We start from the raw sequence: 20001 nt of genomic DNA on the forward strand, positions 1-20001 counted from the left end.
TAAAATTAATAGGGTGAAAAAGAGTGTGACAGGGGACATTTTTTAATCTGTCAAATAGAAGAATGCCCAGATAGGACTACAGAATGTTCCCACCCAGTCACATATCCTGTTTCCTTCAGGATCCCATTCTGAAATAGATTAGCTTTTCTCTTACAGCTTCTGCATGACTCATTCCTTGGAAGAGTGAGCCTGAATTTCTGTACTGGAAAGTTCAGTAAGTGCCTGGATGCATTCATTTCTGAGGCAGATACTCGGTTTCACATAAGGATGCTGATTCCTCTCACTGTTCTACCAGTAACAGGGCAAATGAAAACGAAGCATGTTCAAGAACATGGGTGTCTGCATTAAGAACACTTTATGTTACAGTATGAATGGCGTTTCCAATAAAACATGAAAAGATTTATACTGTATCTACAAAATTTAAGTGTTTGCTACAATAAATGCTATATTTCTTTTAAACAAGCTAGAAAGGTAAGGAATGTCATGATCAATCTATACATTCTTTCTGCAGCATTAGCCTGGAAGATTGATGTTTAAATTGGACAATCGTAGATGTGAATTTCCTGATCATCTCCGACAGACACAATCTTTGAGCCATTTCCATTGTATTTTACTCCCCAGACCTGTAAATAAAAAGAAAAAAAAAATTCCACTAACACCTTTATTCTTTATGAATGAACATCCTTACTCTATTCTCATTATACTGAATCTAGAAAAACACTGAGATGAGGATGTTCTCGTGCTTTCTGCCTTTCCTCTAACCAGGGATCTTCTATTACTACTGTTTGATTATCATTCCACTCACCTCCCAACTCAAGAAAATTTCATTTCTAAACACAAATCAAGATATCTACAAACCTTTCAAAGATTCACAATCTAGGAAGTGACCTAATGCTGTGAAGATGGAACCCACAAGGGACCAGCATGTGGTCTCATTTATGTTTCCAGGAAGGAAAAGGCCCAACCACCCTGAGGTCGCTGCCTACGGGGATCATTGCAAACTGTGCTCCTCACCTACCTCCTCGGGCTCACCCCCACCACGGTCAGTACTTCTCACTCTCTTATTAGAGGCCTATGAAACCTGCCTGTCCCTAGGAGCTAGATAACTTGGCGTCACACATCATTGCTTTCATTTGCTATGTACTGAATTAACAGATTCACACCTCCTTCCCAGACAGAACTGATGTGGCAGGAGTTTTATCAGGTCAGCCTGTCACCCTACCCCTTAGTTGGGTGTTCTAGCCCTGATTTCAGTGCTGTGATTGGGCCAGGTGATGGCCTCATTTCCACTCCAAACGTCTTCCTCTGAGGAAAGCACCACACACTGACCTTCACCTGCCAAGCAACACAGCCAGCCAGGTCTTACTCCCTGAGTTAAATGTTTAAATCCAGTAGTGGAATGTCAAAATTAAACCCCCTCAACTTTGTTGGCAACAATTTAAGATTAAATGTAAAAAAACATGAACAACTGTTAACTTTAAGCTGCATTCCGAAGAGATTATATGAGATTGCCATAAGAGCATTTAAAATATCTTAAAAGACAACTTTACACTGCCATGGGTATTTTATTTTATTTTATTTTATTTTTTTCGCGGTACGCGGGCCTCTCACTGTTGTGGCCTCTCCCGTTCCGGAGCACAGGCTCCGGACGCACAGGCTCAGCGGCCATGGCTCACAGGCCTAGCCGCTCCGCGGCATGTGGGATCTTCCCAGACTGGGGCAGGAACCCGCGTCCCCTGCATTGGCAGGCGGATGCTCAACCCCTGCGCCACCAGGGAAGCCCCGGGTATGTTATTTTTTATACTACTTCCCCAAGACCCTTGCTATTCAAAGTGGTTGGAACCAGCAATGCTAGCCTCACCTGGAGCTTGTGACAAACACAAAAACTCAGGCCCAGGCCAGACCCACTGAATCAGCATCTGCATTGTTACCAGATCCCCAGGGGATTCCTGTGCACATTAAAGACAGAGAAGCCCTGCACTAGAATGCCTTTATCATTTCACATTCATCTTGGAAAGATAAGACTCCTATGAAAACAAAGCCTCTTCTCCCTAATTTAAAGACTGAAACAAAAGTTAGTAATATCACTAACTTCAAACAACCTGTAAGAATTTCTGGCTTCAAGTATATTCAAAGAAAAAAAAAAATCACTTCACTTCTTTGGGCCGCTCCAAAAGAGAAAAGTGATGGCTGTGGAATGGAATGGAAGCTTCTGAGGAAGCAGGTTCTTCTTGAGCCAGCCATGGCCCAGCTGTACCCAGAAAAGGGCCCAGGCACGCCCCAGGCACCAGCTGCAGCATGTTTCAAAGAAGGCATTTTAAAGCTGTTGGCTAGTACCCGTTTTCTGGCCTACATAGGGACATATCATGCCTCGTGGGTTGCTAGGCTGACAGCACGTCCTGAGCCTCCGCACCCCAGAGTGCGCACAGGAACACGGGCTGGATGGACATCCAAGCAATCAGAGTAGCTCAGCCCCAAGGGTCGACTGGTCTTGACAACCCAAGCAGCAAGGTTAGGAAAAGGAATGAGTTTTGGCACAGTGGTCAGACAATGCTAGCAATCCAAAGGAATATGAATGTTAATTATGCCATACCTGATCCTGGTGGTCAAAGAAGGTGTGAACACAAGTCCTCGTTCCAACATCCCAAACTTTTACACTTTTGTCAGATGAGCTATTTTAAAAAAGGGAACATTAGTATCAGAAAAGTTCTCAGACTGGTTTGAAGTTGGAAAGAACCTGATCAAAAATCCCACACTCCTTCACTCAGCCTACCTAGAGGCCCCCTTGGTGCCTGGGTACACAAGTGGCCATCCAGGGCCCCAAAAGGTGGCCAAGGATGTTGGCATCACTGGTTGGCTTTCCCCTCTCACAGAGCAGCTATTTCCCTGAACTTCTGATCTGCCTGGCCTTCATATTAAATGTTCTCATCAGGAGTCTCGGATGAGAGTCCTATATCCGGATGGGAGGGAGGCCCGTGAAAGCTTCAAAATAAAGGTTCTCAGAGGCTTCTGTAAACCTCTGTGCAATGCTATTAAGCCATCCATCTCCTGTTTTTCAACTGTCTTGGCCATCCTGGGCCTAAACAACATTGGGGTCTCAAAGCACAACATTTTAAGAACAGATTTTCATATCTGAAGTTACTACTGTAACTGTGTTATCCTGTGTTACAGTAGTAACTGTAGTAGTAGTAACAGTTACAGTAGTAACTGTTACAGTAGTAACTGTAGTAGTAACAGTTATAGTAGTAACTGTTACTGTTACAGTAGTAACTGTACTGTTACTACAGTCCCTTAAGTAACTGTAGGTAGAAGCCTAGATTTATAAGGCAGAAACTAAGAGCTGAACTGTTCAAAAGAATCCACTTTTGTTCCAGCTAAGGACAATTAACTTCACAATTTAAAAAACACTGCAGAAAACAAAGGCTATCTGAATTTAAAAAGGGTCTTCAAATTTTAAGGCAATTCATACAAGATGACCATCTTCATCTTCCTAACATTTTAGAAACTGATAAGAATCATAAGTACCTGGAAACAAAGTGTGTGTCATCAGGACAAAATGCAACGTTCAGCACCCAGGATGCATGGCCACTCAATGTGCCAGCCAAGTTAGCGTGCTGTCTGAAATGGGAGTTTCAAATAAAATGGAGAGGTTAACTTTTGGAATACAATCACTGAAATGGAAGGTATACTCTTAATTGCCCATTTAATTGGACCAAATCTGCTATCCTTATAATCACCACAGTATTAGTTTAAAAATTCCCTTTTCAATGAAGTAGCATCACACACTGCAGAAACAAAATTTTCAACAGCATTAACCCCAAATATGTCAATGTCACCAAGAGCCAAAAATAAAATCCTGAACAAGCACAGCTTAAAAAGCTCAAAATAAAGAAGGCTCAGCAAGCCAACTCCTAAGATGAGGAAACACAACCAGCAGGGGCAAGGAGGCCATCTCAGGGCAGTTGCAGGTTCTGACCCCTGCCCACCCAGTACCCTTTCCATATAGGGCCAGTGCCTTGTGTCTAAGGAATGTATCAAGATGTACTCTTTACAACAGATGTGGCTTGGATAGACCATTTTTAAGCTAACCAAGAACAAGACAGATCTAATTACTACAGTCATTTTCACTCTTTAAAAAAGTGAAATGAAATCACTTATGGCTGGAAAACAATCCTAAGACCCGACTGAGGCCAGCCAGCAGTTTCACCTCTGAACCCAGAAGAGTAGAGCAAACCTCAGTTAGGTACGAGGAGGAGAGGTGGCCTCAGTGGAAAGCAGTGGGATCACAAGAAGGTAAAAGTCCTAGGTGTTCATTCAGTAACAGCACCTTAGCCAAACCACCACCTCAGCTTGGGCTTCTCGCCTGCATTATGGGGACGCTAATCCGCGCTACCTTACCGGTTGTTGGGAGGATGATGAAACTGTAGCACTGAAAGCCTTATTAAAGAAAACTGGATACTTAAGGAATTGCTGCTATTTATATTGGCTCTGCTACTGACAGGCAAGCACAGTTTGAGAGAGGCATCTTCCCCCCAGACCCTAACACCCTCATTCAGCTCTAATTCCAGAAGCTGCAGTTCTCATTCCATGTCTCTTTGACAACTTTTCGTCCTCCAAAAGCCCCCAAGTTTAAACTCCCGAAAAACTCTCACAGGCCCATAAAAGGACATGCACGTGGATGATCGTGGTTGTGGCACCCGTCGTTGGGAAGAAGTGTAACATACGCACCCAGTGGATTAGAATGCTACCTTTGGAAGCCAGGAACCAGAGGCACACGGATTGCAGTACTGAGTCAAAGCATCACACACACGTCAAACACTGTATAGGGGAGACCTCAGGGGTGAAAAGGAGTGGGGACTGAGAAAGACAGGGGGAAACAACAAGAGAAAGGGCCCTTGCACAGGCTTCCAATGAAACAGAGCCGTGAACTGAAGATTAACTCACTTCTATACCTGTGGTCAAAAACCAACAACAAAAAAGCTCCCTCATCTAGACCTGCTGCAAGCTGGCTTATGAACTGACAGTTCCCTAACTAGGGCAGAGAAGTACCTTCTAGAACACCCCTAGAAAATGGATGTTCTAATTGTTTACCATCACTCCAAGCCAGCTACAGCCCATGGCTCCATCTCCTCAACTGTACACTACTTACCTACCTAAAAGAATTTAAAATCACAACAGACAGGATGCCTGAAAAAAAGTAGCAAGTATGTGATCCTAGTAGGTAACCCATGCACGTCTTCCTCCATAACATTCTAAGCTCAAAGCAGGGACGCTGACAGGGGAGGAATGACTGGGGAGACTGAGCGTCTGACAGGAGCTGAACACAAGTCTTTCCTAGACCCAGAGAGGGAGCAGCACACTTGCTAGGGCTCCTCCTAATGATAAGAGGCAAAACAGGCATTGGTATTAAGTGAGAAGCCTTGAATACCAACAGGTAACTTACACATCATAGATCTTGATGTAGCCATCATCTGAAGCAGTGACAAGGAGCTGCGAATCCGGGGAAAAAGTCAAGGAGCGAATGGGCATAGCGTGGCCTGAAATTCACAAAGACGCTTGTTAACTAATACAGTGTCCACTAACTATGTCACTTTTAATGACTGTAAGTCACTGGGTTGCACTGCCCAGCTGCTTCAGTCAGAGAGGGTACTGACTGGACCCTTCCTTCTAATGCTCTAGAAACATGCACATAACCCAGGCCCCTCCTGCTGGAGCCATTTCACCTCAGATCCCTTCCTTGACCAACTGGACCTCAGCACACATTGCTTAGAAGAAACTCCTCTGCCACAGATATGGCCAAACATGGAAATATGCATCGTTTCTGATTTGCAAGGTTGAACAAATAGGATGCTATTTCCCTACCAAATCCTTTGTTGTAGGGTAAAGGATACACTGAAGAGGTAATATATCCTCTTGGTAGGATTCAGAATAGTACAAAAGAATACAGAGTAGAAGTCGCCCTCCAGCCCTTCCCCTGTTCTAGTACCCAGTTCTCCTGCCCAGAGGTCATCAGTGCAAAGGGTAGGCACAGCACTTTCATCTACCTTCAAATTACTGACAAAAAGCAGTTATTTTCTAATCACAAAGTTCTTTAGAACCAAACATGACAGAAATAAGACACTCATATAGCTAGGATATATTAACACATAAATAAAAGGCCTGTTCACCAAAAAAAGCATTTAACACTGGTACAAGAGCTAATATGTCTAGGTTATAACTAGTGACAAAACTGAACCTTAGAGGCATTTGAGATCTCCAACTGAGATTGATGTTTTGCAAATCTAATGCTCATTTGCCATTTAGCAGCATTTTAATGAAAGAATACGTCTTCCTTTGTGATCTGATAACCCAGTTTGCACAAAATAAACGATGAACCACACCTTCCAGCGTGTGCAGAAGTTTCCCGGTTGCAATATCAAAAATATTGATGATTCCGTCTATGGCTCCACTGGCCAGATACTTCCCATCAGGACTCTGCGCAGAGAACATATTGAGATCATTTGAAGCTCCATATTGTTAAGCCATCCCCACCAAACACAAGCAATCTGCTGGCTGCAGGTCTAACTGGCTGACTGGCAAACCATGCCAGTAGCTGCCTGACAAGACCAATGCAGAACGCTTACCAAGGAATACAATGGGCTAGAAGAGTAAACTGAAAGAATCAGAGAGAGAAAAAGTGAGCAACGTTTCCTTACATATGCAATACTAAGAATGAATTTTCCTCTTGTGTCCAAAGAATATTCCTTTTTCCCACTTTCCACACCAAAAATGTTCACTTTCCCCACATGAGTTCCTGTGGCCAGATACTGGGAATCAGGAGAAAAGGCCAAAGTCCAGGCATCCACTGAACAGAAAAAAGAAGGGAAAAAACTATAGTGAGAAAAGACGTGATTTTAATTTTAAAAAAGTTGTGAAGATATTAATTCTATACCAATTTAGTTTAAGGGCGTCTTAAATTTTTACTAAAAATGTAGATAGACAGGACAATACCAAGTGTTAGCAAGGATGTGGAGAAACCAAAATCCTCATACACTGGTGGGAAAATAAAATGGTACAGCTACTTTGAAAAACAGTTTGACACTTTAAGTAAAAACACTTACCATAATACCCAGCAGTTCCACTCAGAAATGAAAACACATGTCCATGCACAGACTTGTACCTGAATGCTCATAGCAGCATTACTCAGAATATTAAAAAATTGGAGAGAATCGAAATGTCCATCAACTGGTAAATGGATGAACAAAACGTGGTATATCCCATAATGGAATACTCACTGCTCAGCAATAAAAAGGAACCAACTACTGATACATGCTACAACACGGATGAACCTCAAAAACATTATGCTAAAGAAAGAATGAAGATGTATAAGACAATACGATTTCACTTATGTGAAATTTTTCAAAAAGGCAAAACTATAGGCACAGAAAGCCGATCAGCGGTTGCCTGAGGCTGAGGGTGGGAGCACAGATTAACTATAAATGGGCATGAGGGAACTTTTGTGGGGCATGGCAGTGTTCTAAAACCGAATTAGAGTGGTGGCTGCACAACTGTGGAAATTTACTAAAACCTGTTAAACTGTATACTTACAATGGGTTAATTACAGAGTGCAATTATAGAGGTGAAAGTCTACCTCAATAAAACTGTAAATAAATGAAAAGGTACCAGAAATACTCTTATATAAAACTGTAATATGACAAAGTATTTACCACAAATTAACAGAGAGTAAGGACTGGAAAGAGGCACTGCTTGTTTAAAAAAAAATCAGCTAGTTTTTAAGTTATACCACACAGCCTAATTTCAAGCGTTCTATTCAAATGTTATTTGTGTATCACAGTGCTTCTGTGTAAAAGTCTCCAGACTCATGGGCAGCCTGGGTAAACACATGTGCTTTGTATTTCCATCTGGACCACTGATAATATTTTAGCATTTCTTTTCTCAGCTACATGGGAACCTCTTCATAGGCAACCCCAAAGAGCTTTGGGAGCTTTCGGGGGCAGAGCCTAGAGGCCAAGGAATAATCTAGTTGTCCAGTGCTAGTCTAGGTCCCTTTGCCCATACCCACTCTTATATGGGAATGTACCCTAAGTCCTGCCCCTCCTGCACCTGCCCAGAAACAGTACTTGTTAGATCAAAGGGAGAGGAGAGAAAGGCTCCTTCCCATGTCACTCTCCTTATTCCTGGGGCAGGGCTCAAAGAGGGCCCTTCTCAGCCCAGGGGAGAGTGAAGGCCTCTCTGAGCTTAACTCATGGTAGACAGGGGCTCCTAGCACAGATGGGTCAGCACCATGTTCCACGGTGAGTTTTAAAATAAAAAATCTCTCACAATTTTTTTTTTTTTTTTGCAGTATGCGGGCCTCTCACTGTTGTGGCCTCTCCCGTTGCAGAGCACAGGCTCCGGACGCGCAGGCTCAGTGGCCACGGCTCACGGGCCCAGCCGCTCCGCGGCATGTGGGATCCTCCCGGACCGGGGCACGAACCTGTGTCCCCTGCATCGGCAGGTGGACTCTCAACCACTGTGCCACCAGGGAAGCCCTCTCACAAATTTTAACACACATATTCAAAGTAATAATAAATAATTTAGCTCTATCACTTTTCTTATGAAATATTTGTTTTAAAAAGGAAATTAACTTCAACAGGGCTCAATTAACCAAGAAGATCTGAAAAAGCTTTTATAATCAATCTCTCAAATAACTGCTCTTTAATATCTATCTTTACTCCTAAATGAGTAAAGCATTATTCTAACAGGATTGTTTTCTTATTCCTATCATAATTAACTGTTTACAGGTATAATAGTTACTAGAAAATCTGATTTTTATTCCTTGAAGTTTAATAAAATCACACTTTTGAATTATTTTTACATTTGCCTATTAACTGTTTGATAATATAGAACTTTTAGTGGCAAATATCCTTATACTCGAAATTGAAGGAATTTTTTTTTTTGGAATTTTTATTCCTCCATTAAAATGTGCAGTCTAAAATTTATTTTAACATTTGCATAATAAATCACTAAGTTCCACCTCATCAGCAAAAGAGTAGCTTTTCTTTACATTGGGACATCTTGAACCATCTGATGTTGAGAGGCCCCTATGCCTCCGCCTTTGTTCTTCTTCAATGTCAGTTTGCTGGAGCTACAGGATGGGTGAGGTGCCCAATGGAGGATCTTCCCCTTCATCTTCCCTTTCTTCTACTTCCTCACTTTCTTCTTCAGGATCTGAGATTTTCTTTCTTGTCTTTTTCTCCTTCTTCTGTTCCTTCTTTCACATTCTCCAGGCATATTTTCAAGATAGGTATAATGTAAATGCCCATTTCCCTACATTCATTAGACCTAGACTTATTAGTTTTACCTTCAGATGAATTCAATTCAGCCACTCCTTAGTTGTCAATAGCAATGCTTGCTTTTATTACTCACCCAAATAACTGTTGTTTAATGGTCTGGTATAGTTTAGGAATATTCCTATCCAAAAAGAAAATAAACCCAACCCTCTACTCATCTCAGTATCTTTTTTCTTTCCTAACAGTAATCTTTCAATGATCATTTGCCACACGTGGAACCAGTATGTAGTTTAAGGTACTATTTGTCAGGGAAGGCAAGGTGGATACAGACACCATCCTTTTCCTTGGAACCAATCCAGTAATCATTTCTTCAGCTGTGGTGTGCCCGGGGTGGGGGGGGGCACAAAACCACGCAGTGACCTTGGCGTCATGGGAGGGCTTAGGTGTCCAATATGAAAAGGCAGCAACAGATCTGCCTCTTCCTCCTCTCAGCTATAAAGCAGAGTCTTAACAGACTTTGTGGGCTAGTTTGGGGACCCAAGTCCTCTGTAAGAGATTTCAACAGGGCAAGGACACATGCAAAAACAATCATCTGGGGAGTCAGAGTGTCTGGGTAGCTTTTTTCAAATACATATCCCAGCCCACACACCCCAATAACTGTGATTCAGTGGATCCAAAATAGGGATTGGACATATGCATTATTTAAAAAGCTGTAATAGTTAAGAATCAGAGACATGGAACATTGCCACTGAGGGGAAATGAACTCAGTTTCCAGACAACCCAGAGTCCTTAAAACCCTCGGACCATCATTCTTTCCAGAATAAGTACAGCCTATAGGGTCTACTGAACATAACCAGTGGGAGACAAATCCACCTGGGTCTCCAATCAAGGGAATTAAGTTAAGGAAATCCCTGAGCAGCTCTTCCGTAGTCAACCCACAGAGGGGTGTGCCAGAGAGGGACCAGACTCTCTGTACTCTCTACCGGTCATCACCTATTCTGGTAGAACAGGCTCTGCTCATGAATGCTATGCAGTCATTTACAAGTAAATATAAGGCTACAAGGAATCCTGAAATGTCATGTTGCTTGTTCCACATTAATCCAACCTACTGAAATCATTAGCTTCCATTACCTCAGATATTTATCAAGGCTAATGGACAAGATTATGCTGTCCTATAGAACTTAAAAAAACAAACAAACAATGGATTTGTTTCTTTAGAAGTTTCATATATCTATCATATACTAGAAACAGGCACTTTAATCATAATTAGTAGAGATTACCATGATACAGATCTATGAGGACACAGTGCTTTATGTTCTAGACCTCTATAAGGCAGTGAATGTATCAATTCAGAATATAGCAAACAGAGGACCTCTGGACCATTCAAACACAAGTCCACAATCCCAAATCAGCAATTCTGAAACCCAAAGGCAATGAAAACTGTAAGTTTAAAAAAATAATTTTAGTACTTAAATTCATTTGGTAATAAAACCTGACCTGAACTGATGTAAGGCTATTTATAGCGTGTATATACCTCTCTTAGTGTAAATACTCATGTTTAGTCGCTGAGGTATCAGTATTTGATTAGAGTGCTGCCCCCAGCCCCACTGAAGGTATTACATGACATACAGTTCATGCACCCATATTACCAGTCTCAAATCCAAAAAATTCTGAACTGTAAAATACATCTATCCCTAAAGGTTTCAAAAACGGATTGTAAACCCCTAGTATCTTCTCTAAGAGTAAAACTCTTACCAGGTCCTGCATCTATAGACTTTATCTGTTTGCCGTTTTCCAAGTCCCAGAGACGAATATGAGCATCAAGAGAACTGGACGCAGCAATGGGCAGGGTGTGGCTGATGTCCACAGACACCACACCCAGCTGATGGCCCTCCAGACTCCACTGTAGGTCCAGCTTCTCATCACGCCTTCAATGGGGGACAGAGAAATGGATTTCTTCACACACAACACATTGTACCTGGCATCTGAAATTCTGGGCCCCTGTAAGTATGCATTACCAATGGTCTGTGAAAAGCAGAATCAGAGAGGAAATCAAGAGCCACAGAACACCAAATGCAGCCAACTTTTAGCCATGAGACTTTTTTTTTTCTTAAACTATAGGGCCTGAACAGCGAATAACAGGAAAACGAGTGAGAGAAAAATAATCTGCCTTTGTATACCACCATACTACTATTGCTTTCTTGCTCAGAAAACAGTTAATACTTCTCTGATTGCAATTTGGGAGCCCAGAAGTAAAAACCCCAATTTCCAAGGCTGCATGTTAGAGGAGAGGGCACTCACCATTTCCAGACCTTCACCAGGTCATCCAGGGATCCTGTGACCACCGTCTCAGAGTTTTCTTTCTTGTTTGTCCCCCAGGCAACTGACCAAATGGCATCATCATGGGCTAGAATGGAAAGCGCTTCATTTTAAAAGTCTTCATGCAACTTCTAAACTGAATGTGCTAAGATGAAGCTGAAATACTGTTACAACAACTCTGAGGTAATATCTACCTGTATCACTTTATTGTTTTGCAAACTGCTTTCTCATACAGCTTTTATTATAACTGTGGAGGCAGATATGAAAACTGGAGGTTCTGAAGAAGCTACTTGCCCCAAATCACAGGTTACCAGGTAGGGCAGCAGTACCATAGTAATCCAATGTCCTTTCTACTTTAGCATGCTGTCCAACATGCATTAGTTTGGAATGGCTCTCACTTAGCTAAAGTGAAACCCACCCCAAAAAGAGATCTAAAGTATAAGAGTTATTTCTTAGAGATCCTTGGAAACCAGTAGGCAGGTCTGAAAATAAATAACTAAAGCAGCTTCCACGCATGAGTTGCCTTTTGCCACAATGTCTATTATGTTTAATGGGCCAGTTATTACTTTAATCCTTTTATAAGTATTACCTCAGCCACAACAACCCTATGAAATAGGTACTGTGAATAGTATTTTCATTTTACAGATAAGGAATCAGAGGCTTAGAGAAGCCTAGTAGCTCACCCGAAGTCAAAAGCTAAGAAGAGGCAGAACTGGGATTCAAACCCAACCTCTCTATTAACTAACGTCCACTTTAAATTCTAAGTCTTTAAGTTGCATATCTGGCAGGCCATGCCGGTGGGTCTGCAGACCTGGTGCAGGAATATAAATGTGACAAGTGCACAAGGTGGCTTTCTTCATACCTGGCAGCATTTCTCCAGGAACACCTTTTCAAGATATGAATACAAGGGCATTCAACTTAAACAGCTGTGAGTTACATACATGGCTTCCGTTACAATCCCCACGCGACCCAAGCCTGCTAGCTTGCCAGCCGGATGGCATTCGCTGCATACAAGGTAGCTGACTGGCATGCCTGACTAGCTACTAGTTACCTATGCTAGCTAACCTGAAAGAATGCTTTTGGCTTAAACTTTAGACTACCTAAATGTCACCTACTTAAAGTGGAAGAGCTTTTATTAGGCATTCCACAAATTCCTCCAGGCTTTACCTAACTCATCCAGGCTGTGGTGGAGAAATGGGATACATGTGAATAGTCCAGGCACATACTCCTTTTCAGGTATGAAGTCCGGTATCACTGGCCAGTTACCTTTCTAGACTGAACTCTGACCTGCCTCCTGCTCCCATTCCCACCACTGTCTCCAATGCACAGCCCCCAGCCCACCCCCCACACTCAGTAGTCTTGACAGAAATTCACCTCGCTGTTACTATATCCTTCACTTTCATTGAGGGTCAAAGGTCCTCTGCACTTGTTGTAAATGAAGGAGCCCGATAAAAACCCCCAAGAGAACTTCTGAGTTCAGGGCCAGGCTCAAGTTTACCTCCCCAGATGAGCTGTGGCATTAACAGATTTCTGAGACTCAAAGCGTTTCCTTCTTTCACTTTGATAGCTGGGAAGCTCAGAGCTCCTCAGGTGGGAAAGCTTTCCTCAGCCTGGAGTTCTCCGGTCTGTCATTTGACTCCTGCTTTTTCTTTTAAGTTAGTGGCTTGGTTTTTGTTGTTGTTGTTGTTTGTTTTTAAGTGTATTTGTTTTCAGCTGCTTCTGCCAATGTTTCTGCAGAGTACAGTTGGAAACTGCATGTCTGGTCGGCATGACAAAAACCTTACGCCAGGGACAACAGTTTTTCATAGGTAAATTTGCTTGAACAGGCAAGCTGCTTACCTTGCTCTTGTTTGAAGAGAATACTGTACTAAAAAAGAACAGAAGACACATTAAACCAACGGTCAGATTTCAGATGTGTCCCATCCCTTCCCTAAAACACCCCCTGGCACCCAACTCACCGCCCTGCCCCCCGGTAGATATAGTCACCACAGTGTTAGCTGCTTCCCCTGCCTGATCTCTTAGGAGCTCCTTGATTCCTGCTCATGCAAGGTTTGTAGAGTCATACCAGAAAAAAATTAGTTCTTTAATTTTAGACAAACTATTGTCTCTTCTCCCTAACCACTATTACCAACCCAAAAAGGAGAGTAGTAAATTACGTGTTTTTTCCTGCTCTGATCACCAGGAAGCTCAGAGTCCAGTTTGCAGCTTAATTTTTGCAGCTGTATAAAACCACACAGTCTGCATAACCTGTTAACTCTGTCCCTAATTTATTACAAAGATATGTTTCTCTTTTTCTGATCTTTGTTTCTTTCTCGTTTTTGTGTACAAATTCTTTTAAGCTTCCTCAATCCCTTTGTAAACTGTGGTACAGACTTAGATAAAATAATCCTCCTCTTAGTGTTGTGCATTTTACTAGTGCCACCTACCCTCTGGTGACTAGGTGCCCAGGGTCACCCTACTCTTCAGGAGAAGAGCAGGAATCAGATGCTAGTTTTCTGACTACACACCCAGACAACGTACTGGGCTCGAACCTGCCAAAGAGACCAACTGATATTCTTTCTCTCCATAGGCCTTACCTGGTTGGTCATTTCCTTAACCAAGGATGAAGGGCTAAAGGCCAGACAGCTCTGTGGAAACAATACCAGGGTTTCAGTAAGGGGGTGTCATCAGGACAGAGGGGGCTACAGAAGGTTCCCCTTGATCAAGAAAATAAGGCAACTCTTTGGCAGAGTTGCCCGGACACTTTTCTGTGGATCAGTCCCAGGGGCCCCCTTCACAAGCCCTACCAGGTGGCACGGACTTCTTTCTCAACTAGTATCTATCACCTCTCATGTTTTCTTCTCCTCAAGTTGACTACAGAGAGGGACCAGTCTCCCTCCTTTGCTGCTCTTCAGAGAGATAAAAACCACAGGACCTTTTAATTTAAAATTTTATTTATTCAAAACTCAACAAGCAAATATGGGGGAGCAAAGTTCTTAGAGTTCATGCGGGGATCTCAGCCAAAAATGCCTATAAGAGCCAGTAGGCATGTAAATGAGGACATGAGCTAGAGGGAGACACACGTCTCCCAAAAGGTGCTGAAGTCTTTAAGGACTTAGCTCAGCTAAACACAAACTTAACCATAGGAATAGATTTAATTTCTCAGGCTATAATAAGAGTTCTCGATCTTTTTTGTGTGTGCTATAGACCCTCTAGCAGCCTTGTAATGCCTATAAACCCCTTCTCAGGATGTTTTTAAATACATAAAATAAAATACATAGGATTAGAAAGGAAACCAAGTATGGGCCATTCTTGTTATTCCAGGCAGTTACGTTCTATAACATCACTGAACACTGAATTAGTGAACACTGACTGATCCACTGCTCCTAAGGGAGACACTGCATTAGGTTCCTGCAAGACTCTGATAATATTTTTGGTAACCAAACAATATGTAACTTTGTTTTATGCATGTTTCTCAAAACTACAATGAGGTATCACCTCACAACGGTCAGAATAGATATTATCAAAACATCTAGAAACAATAACTGCTGGAAAGGGTGTGGTGAAAAGGGAACCCTCCTGTACTGTTGGTGGGAATGTAAACTGACACCACCATTATGGAAAACAGTATGGAGGTTCCTTAAAAAATTAAAAACAGAACTACCATATGACCCAGCAATCCCACTACTGGGCATATACCCTGAGAAAACCATAATTCAAAAAGAGACATGTACCACAATGTTCACTGCAGCACTATTTACAATAGCCAGGACATGGAAGCAACCTAAGTGTCCATCGACACTTGATGATGATGAATGGATAAAGAAGATGTGGCACATATATACAATGGAATATTACTCAGCCATAAAAAGAAATGAAACTGAGTTATTTGTAGTGAGGTGGATGGACCTAGAGTCTGTCATACAGAATGAAGTAAGTCATAAAGAGAAAAACAAATACCATATGCTAACACATATATATGGAATCTAAGAAAAAAAAAGGTACTGATGAACCTAGTTGCAGGGCAGGAATAAAGATGTCGACACAGAGAATGGACTTGAGGACACGGGGTGGGAGGGGGAAGCTGGGGCAAAGTGAGAGTAGCATCGAAATATATACACTACTGAATGTAAAATAGCTAGTGGGAAGCAGCAGCATAGCACAGGGAGATCAGCTCAGCGCTTTGCGATGACCTAGAGGGGTGGGATAGGGAGGGTGGGAGGGAGGCTCAAGAGGGAGGGGATATGGGGACACATGTACGCATATGGCTGATTCACTCTGGTGTACAACAGAAACTAACACAATATTGTGAAGCAATTATACTCCAATAAAGGTCTATTAAAATAATAAAGACACCTTATTTTACGTTGGTAATTCATTAATACTGAACTTATGGCTAACAGCACCAAAATGCTTGCCTATATGAAGTTTATCTACACGTGTGTTTTCTCCATAAGGCACATCACAGTCTTCCTGCACTTAGGAACACTAAGAGTACTTTAGCACTGTGCTTGGGGGGGCCATTTTAAACACTGAAATTACCAATAAAAGCACAAAAATCCAAAAATCATGGCACTAACAGACTGAAAACAAGACACTTGTTTACAGCATGAGAACTGAAGCAAGAAGGCAGAATGTTTCCTTGTTCAACTGCAGCTGAGAATGTGTGTCAGTTGACTCAAAATTTTCACCACCTCACACATGTCCAAGAAAGACCGCAAAAGCACTGCAAGTACTGACTTGGGGCCTACAAATAAATTTTAACATGTAGATGAATTTGCAAATACAGAAGCTGAGAATAAAGATCAACTGTATACCGAAATAAAATTTTACCAAATACAAAAAAAAAAAAAAATTTTACCAAATACAAAAATTAAATTTGTGATAGCATAACATGTGATTCTTAATTTACACATTACATAACAAGATCTAGCAGCAAGTCTAATAACTACCGTAATTTCAAAGTTGTCATGAGCTTACACAGTATGCTAAGATATGAAAATATCTGTAATTTCTATTGGTGACAAAGTCAACCTGTCAATACTGTGGTTTGTTGACAACATTCATAATCGAAAGAAACGCTAAATTTCAGTTAGAGGTTAGAGAACATAAGGATGCAATTTTTCTTCTCATCCAAGTTCATGGCTCCCTCAATTCTATCCATCGACAGAGGAGACCATACAGCTAAGGCATCCAGGTTCAGGTTACTTGCTTTAAATTTGTAAACCCAAAAAGGCTACCGTGAAGGTTTTCCAAGGATAACAGAAAAAACAAACAAACGATTTGTAAATAATCTTTGCCTGTGAAGATCTCAATCAAGTTGGTAGTGCTTAATTTGTGACCCAAGAACAGGATCTTGGCCAGGGTAGGAAAGACAGGCAGGAGCTCAAGCCAGTTTTGCTGAAATGAACAGTATTACAACTCTGCTTGGGCACCAGCCCTCTGCCCAGTGAAGCAGAGGCCTACCCTCTCCCCTTCCAAATCCTGCCTCACATCCCTGCAACAGAGAGAAACAAAAGAGTAGGAAGGTTTGCAGGAAGCCAACTCCATGAAGCCAGCCTCCTCAAGACAGAGGTGTGCTTCTATCAATGAATGCACGTTTGAGGATATACCATGAGTCAGGCTCTGTTTTACGTTCTACACATAGGTTAGCTCACTGAACCCTCTCACCCCACTTAGTAGATATTCTTATTATCACCTCTACCTTCCTGATAAGGAAAGTGAGACTCAAGAGAGGTTAAGGAAGCTTCCTAAGGTTAGTCTGACAGTAGAAGGTGGATACAAGCTATAGTATAGGCCACCAAGCTACACTACCTCTTACATCAGTTTCTTATCCTCTAATAATTTAAGAGCTAAGAGGACCCCAAAGCCCTCTCTTGCTACCTTCTCTCTTAAGAGAACTTTCCTCCCAACTTCCTAGGCAGAATTCATTGCTCCCTCCTCAGTGTTTCTACAGAACTTTACACATGTCCCTATTAAAGTACTCAGGCAGGTCAGCAACCCATAACACTACATGGTACTTGAAATAAAGATAACTCAGCCTGTGCTTGTACCTGTCCAGCTCGCTACCTAAGAAGACAGCGTGGCCCACCACTGGAAAACTTCGGTTAAGACAGTCGTTCCGTCTACGGACACTGAGACCTTCACTGCAGAGAAAGCAGCCCTAATCTCGAGGCTGCAGAGAACACCCTCAGGATGCAAGATGAGGCAATCTACCCTCTCCCCTTAGGCCCCGCACGTCGAGAGGCAGCCAGGATAAATGGAGTCACGGAAGCCACTACCCTCGGGCCCCGCAGCCTAGAGCATTCCTGAGCAAACCGTCTTAGAGGCAGCCTCGGGCCCACCCTCGCTCACCCGCCCTCCAGCCTGGGCGGTTAGCGACTGCCATCCCCACCGGCTGCGCGGACCAACTCACCGCTTCACTGCCCGGCTGCACGGCCCTGCGGCTCGTCTGACGCCAGTCTCCGCGCGACCGCGACGCGCGGCGATGAGCTCACGAAGGGGCGGGGCATCTCGCTGGTCCCCAGGGCGCCGGCGCATGCCGCAGCGGCGCATGCCGCAGCGGCCCCTGCCGTCGCTACGCCGCGCACGGGGCGGACGAGGATGAGGGTAGGAGGGTAGGAGGGTAGGAGGGTAGAGGGGGAAAGAGGCTACGCCCCGGTCACGCTGGTTTCCCCCGGGGGGCGGGGCCCCTGGGAACATGCTTCCGGAAGCGCAGTTTTAGGTTTCAGCAGCTGACTTCTTGGCCGTTTGGGTTCCAGTCTCTTCATTTGTAGTTTGAGATTAAACTACACATGATGACTGCAAGAGTTCTGTTGCTTCAAAAAATTTTCAGTGAAATACAGCTTTGTTTTTCAAACTGCAAGTCACAACCTGTTACTGTGACGGATATCAGTTTATTAGGTCGCGACCAGCATTTTAAAACAAGGCGATGGAAGGGTGGAGGCACGCACCCTATCCTCGCAAAGCTGCCCGGCTGCTCCTGGCTGCTGGTCACTGCCCAAGGCTCTCTGGGCAGGAGGGAACAGATGTTTGGGGGAGCGGAATGTCTGGGGGCGGCCCCTGAAGGGTTAAGCCTTCTTTCAGCTAGTCGTGGGAGAGAGTACAGTCTCTCCTGATTAAAACTGGTTTAGAAGTCCAAAAAGATTCTAGTAGGACGTGATGATAGTATAGTCACGGTGAATGCAAACCTCTGAAGTATCCACGTACTCTTACCCTATCTCCACCCCCACCCCAAGTTAGAGTTTCCCAGTATCTAGTTTATTAGGACCATCTTGAGTTCTATGATGATTTCAGGAAACTGTTAAACCGTATATCTGTTGTCCATACAACTGGATAAAGTTCATCTTTGAGGTCTTTCTGAGGAGGCTGTGTGGCCCAGAAATTTGCTGAATACACTCACGAGTCTCCCAGGGCCCATTCTCTGGTCCTCAGTCATCCCTTCAGTGACACCTCTGTCCATGGAAACTTCATCCAGCCCCAGTGGATCCCCTGCATGTCATGGGTTTAGTAAATTTGGGTCAAAGTGAGCAGGCTTCAAGACTTACCTTGAATTGTCAAAAGTCTTACATGGCGTCTCGTAAAAGTCAAGTTATCCCTGCAACCATTCTGGATCTATTTAACCACAGGGCATTTGCCTCTGAAGCTAAGGAAGAATGTACAAATTATATCCTCAGACCAGGAAGCTTGTCTTGAAACCGGAGGTAATTCCTATCACATTGACCTAAGTGCTGAGTGGACCCCAGTGTTCAGGCAAATTCCACAGAACTTGGTTCACAGAAATCGGGCCCTGTAATGGCTGGCATCCAGGTTCCTAAAGTGTAGAAAGGACTTAACGTCGGTCCCCAGTGCAATGGCTTTTAGCAGTGAAGTGAAGAGTGATCCACTGCCTCCCTGTGCAACTGATTGCCAGTTTTGGCCAGTCTTAGTTTTTACCCCTTTATTTTTGTTGGCAGAGTTTGTGGGTTTCTCTGGATTTTAAATATAGACTGATTATTATGTGATCTCTCCCTAACCAGGATAATCGGGCCATCTTTACTTTTAGCTTATATAAAGAAATATTCTTGAATACTCCTACTTTAAGAATGGTGAAATTTTGTCTAAAAAAATGCTTACAACTATATAGTTAAATGAATTTTAATTTGTGTGATTTGGGCTTATGTGGGTTATTTTTTTCCCTGCACATTAACTGTAAATATTCCACCTCTAAATTATTCTGAGAGCACACTGATCACTTTTATGCCTTTTATCTGTTGTCAGAATACTAAGGCTTTCTGCCTCTGTTTGCTTGCTTCCAAATCTGCTACTATTAATTTCCAATTGAAGCAAATTGTTCTGGGTATTAATTCAATTTTTGTCAGCCATTATAGTTGTTCTGAATGAAAATTCAATCATCTCTCAAAAGAGAAATATAATAGATTAAAAAAATAGA

General features: G+C 42.8%; 1 protein-coding gene across 1 annotated transcript; it reads right to left on the reverse strand.

Moving 5' to 3' along the window:
• Window positions 1–74: 74 nt before the first annotated feature.
• SKIC8 (SKI8 subunit of superkiller complex) lies at window positions 75–18055 on the reverse strand. Its single transcript, XM_060005541.1, has 11 exons — window positions 17986–18055; window positions 14168–14218; window positions 13431–13458; window positions 11574–11679; window positions 11028–11200; window positions 6696–6844; window positions 6381–6474; window positions 5444–5537; window positions 3526–3618; window positions 2594–2672; window positions 75–623 (listed from the first exon to the last, which is right to left on the reverse strand). Exons 2-11 carry the CDS (start codon window positions 14177–14179, stop codon window positions 534–536), a joined length of 918 nt encoding a protein of 305 aa, XP_059861524.1. The 5' UTR covers window positions 14180–14218; window positions 17986–18055; the 3' UTR covers window positions 75–533.
• Between the last annotated feature and the right edge of the window lie 1946 nt (window positions 18056–20001).

This window comes from Delphinus delphis, chromosome 2, assembly GCF_949987515.2.
Source record: "Delphinus delphis chromosome 2, mDelDel1.2, whole genome shotgun sequence".
Classification (NCBI taxonomy): Eukaryota; Metazoa; Chordata; class Mammalia; order Artiodactyla; family Delphinidae; genus Delphinus; species Delphinus delphis.

Bases quoted from the DNA above. Each gene is read 5' to 3' on its own strand.
- SKIC8 (XM_060005541.1), bottom strand. The intron at 5,538-6,380 runs GTGTGGTTCATC...TGTGAATTTCAG, and splicing joins ACTTCTGCACACGCTGGAAG to GCCACGCTATGCCCATTCGC. The intron at 3,619-5,443 runs GTAAGTTACCTG...CTCCCATTTCAG, and splicing joins TACATCAAGATCTATGATGT to ACAGCACGCTAACTTGGCTG.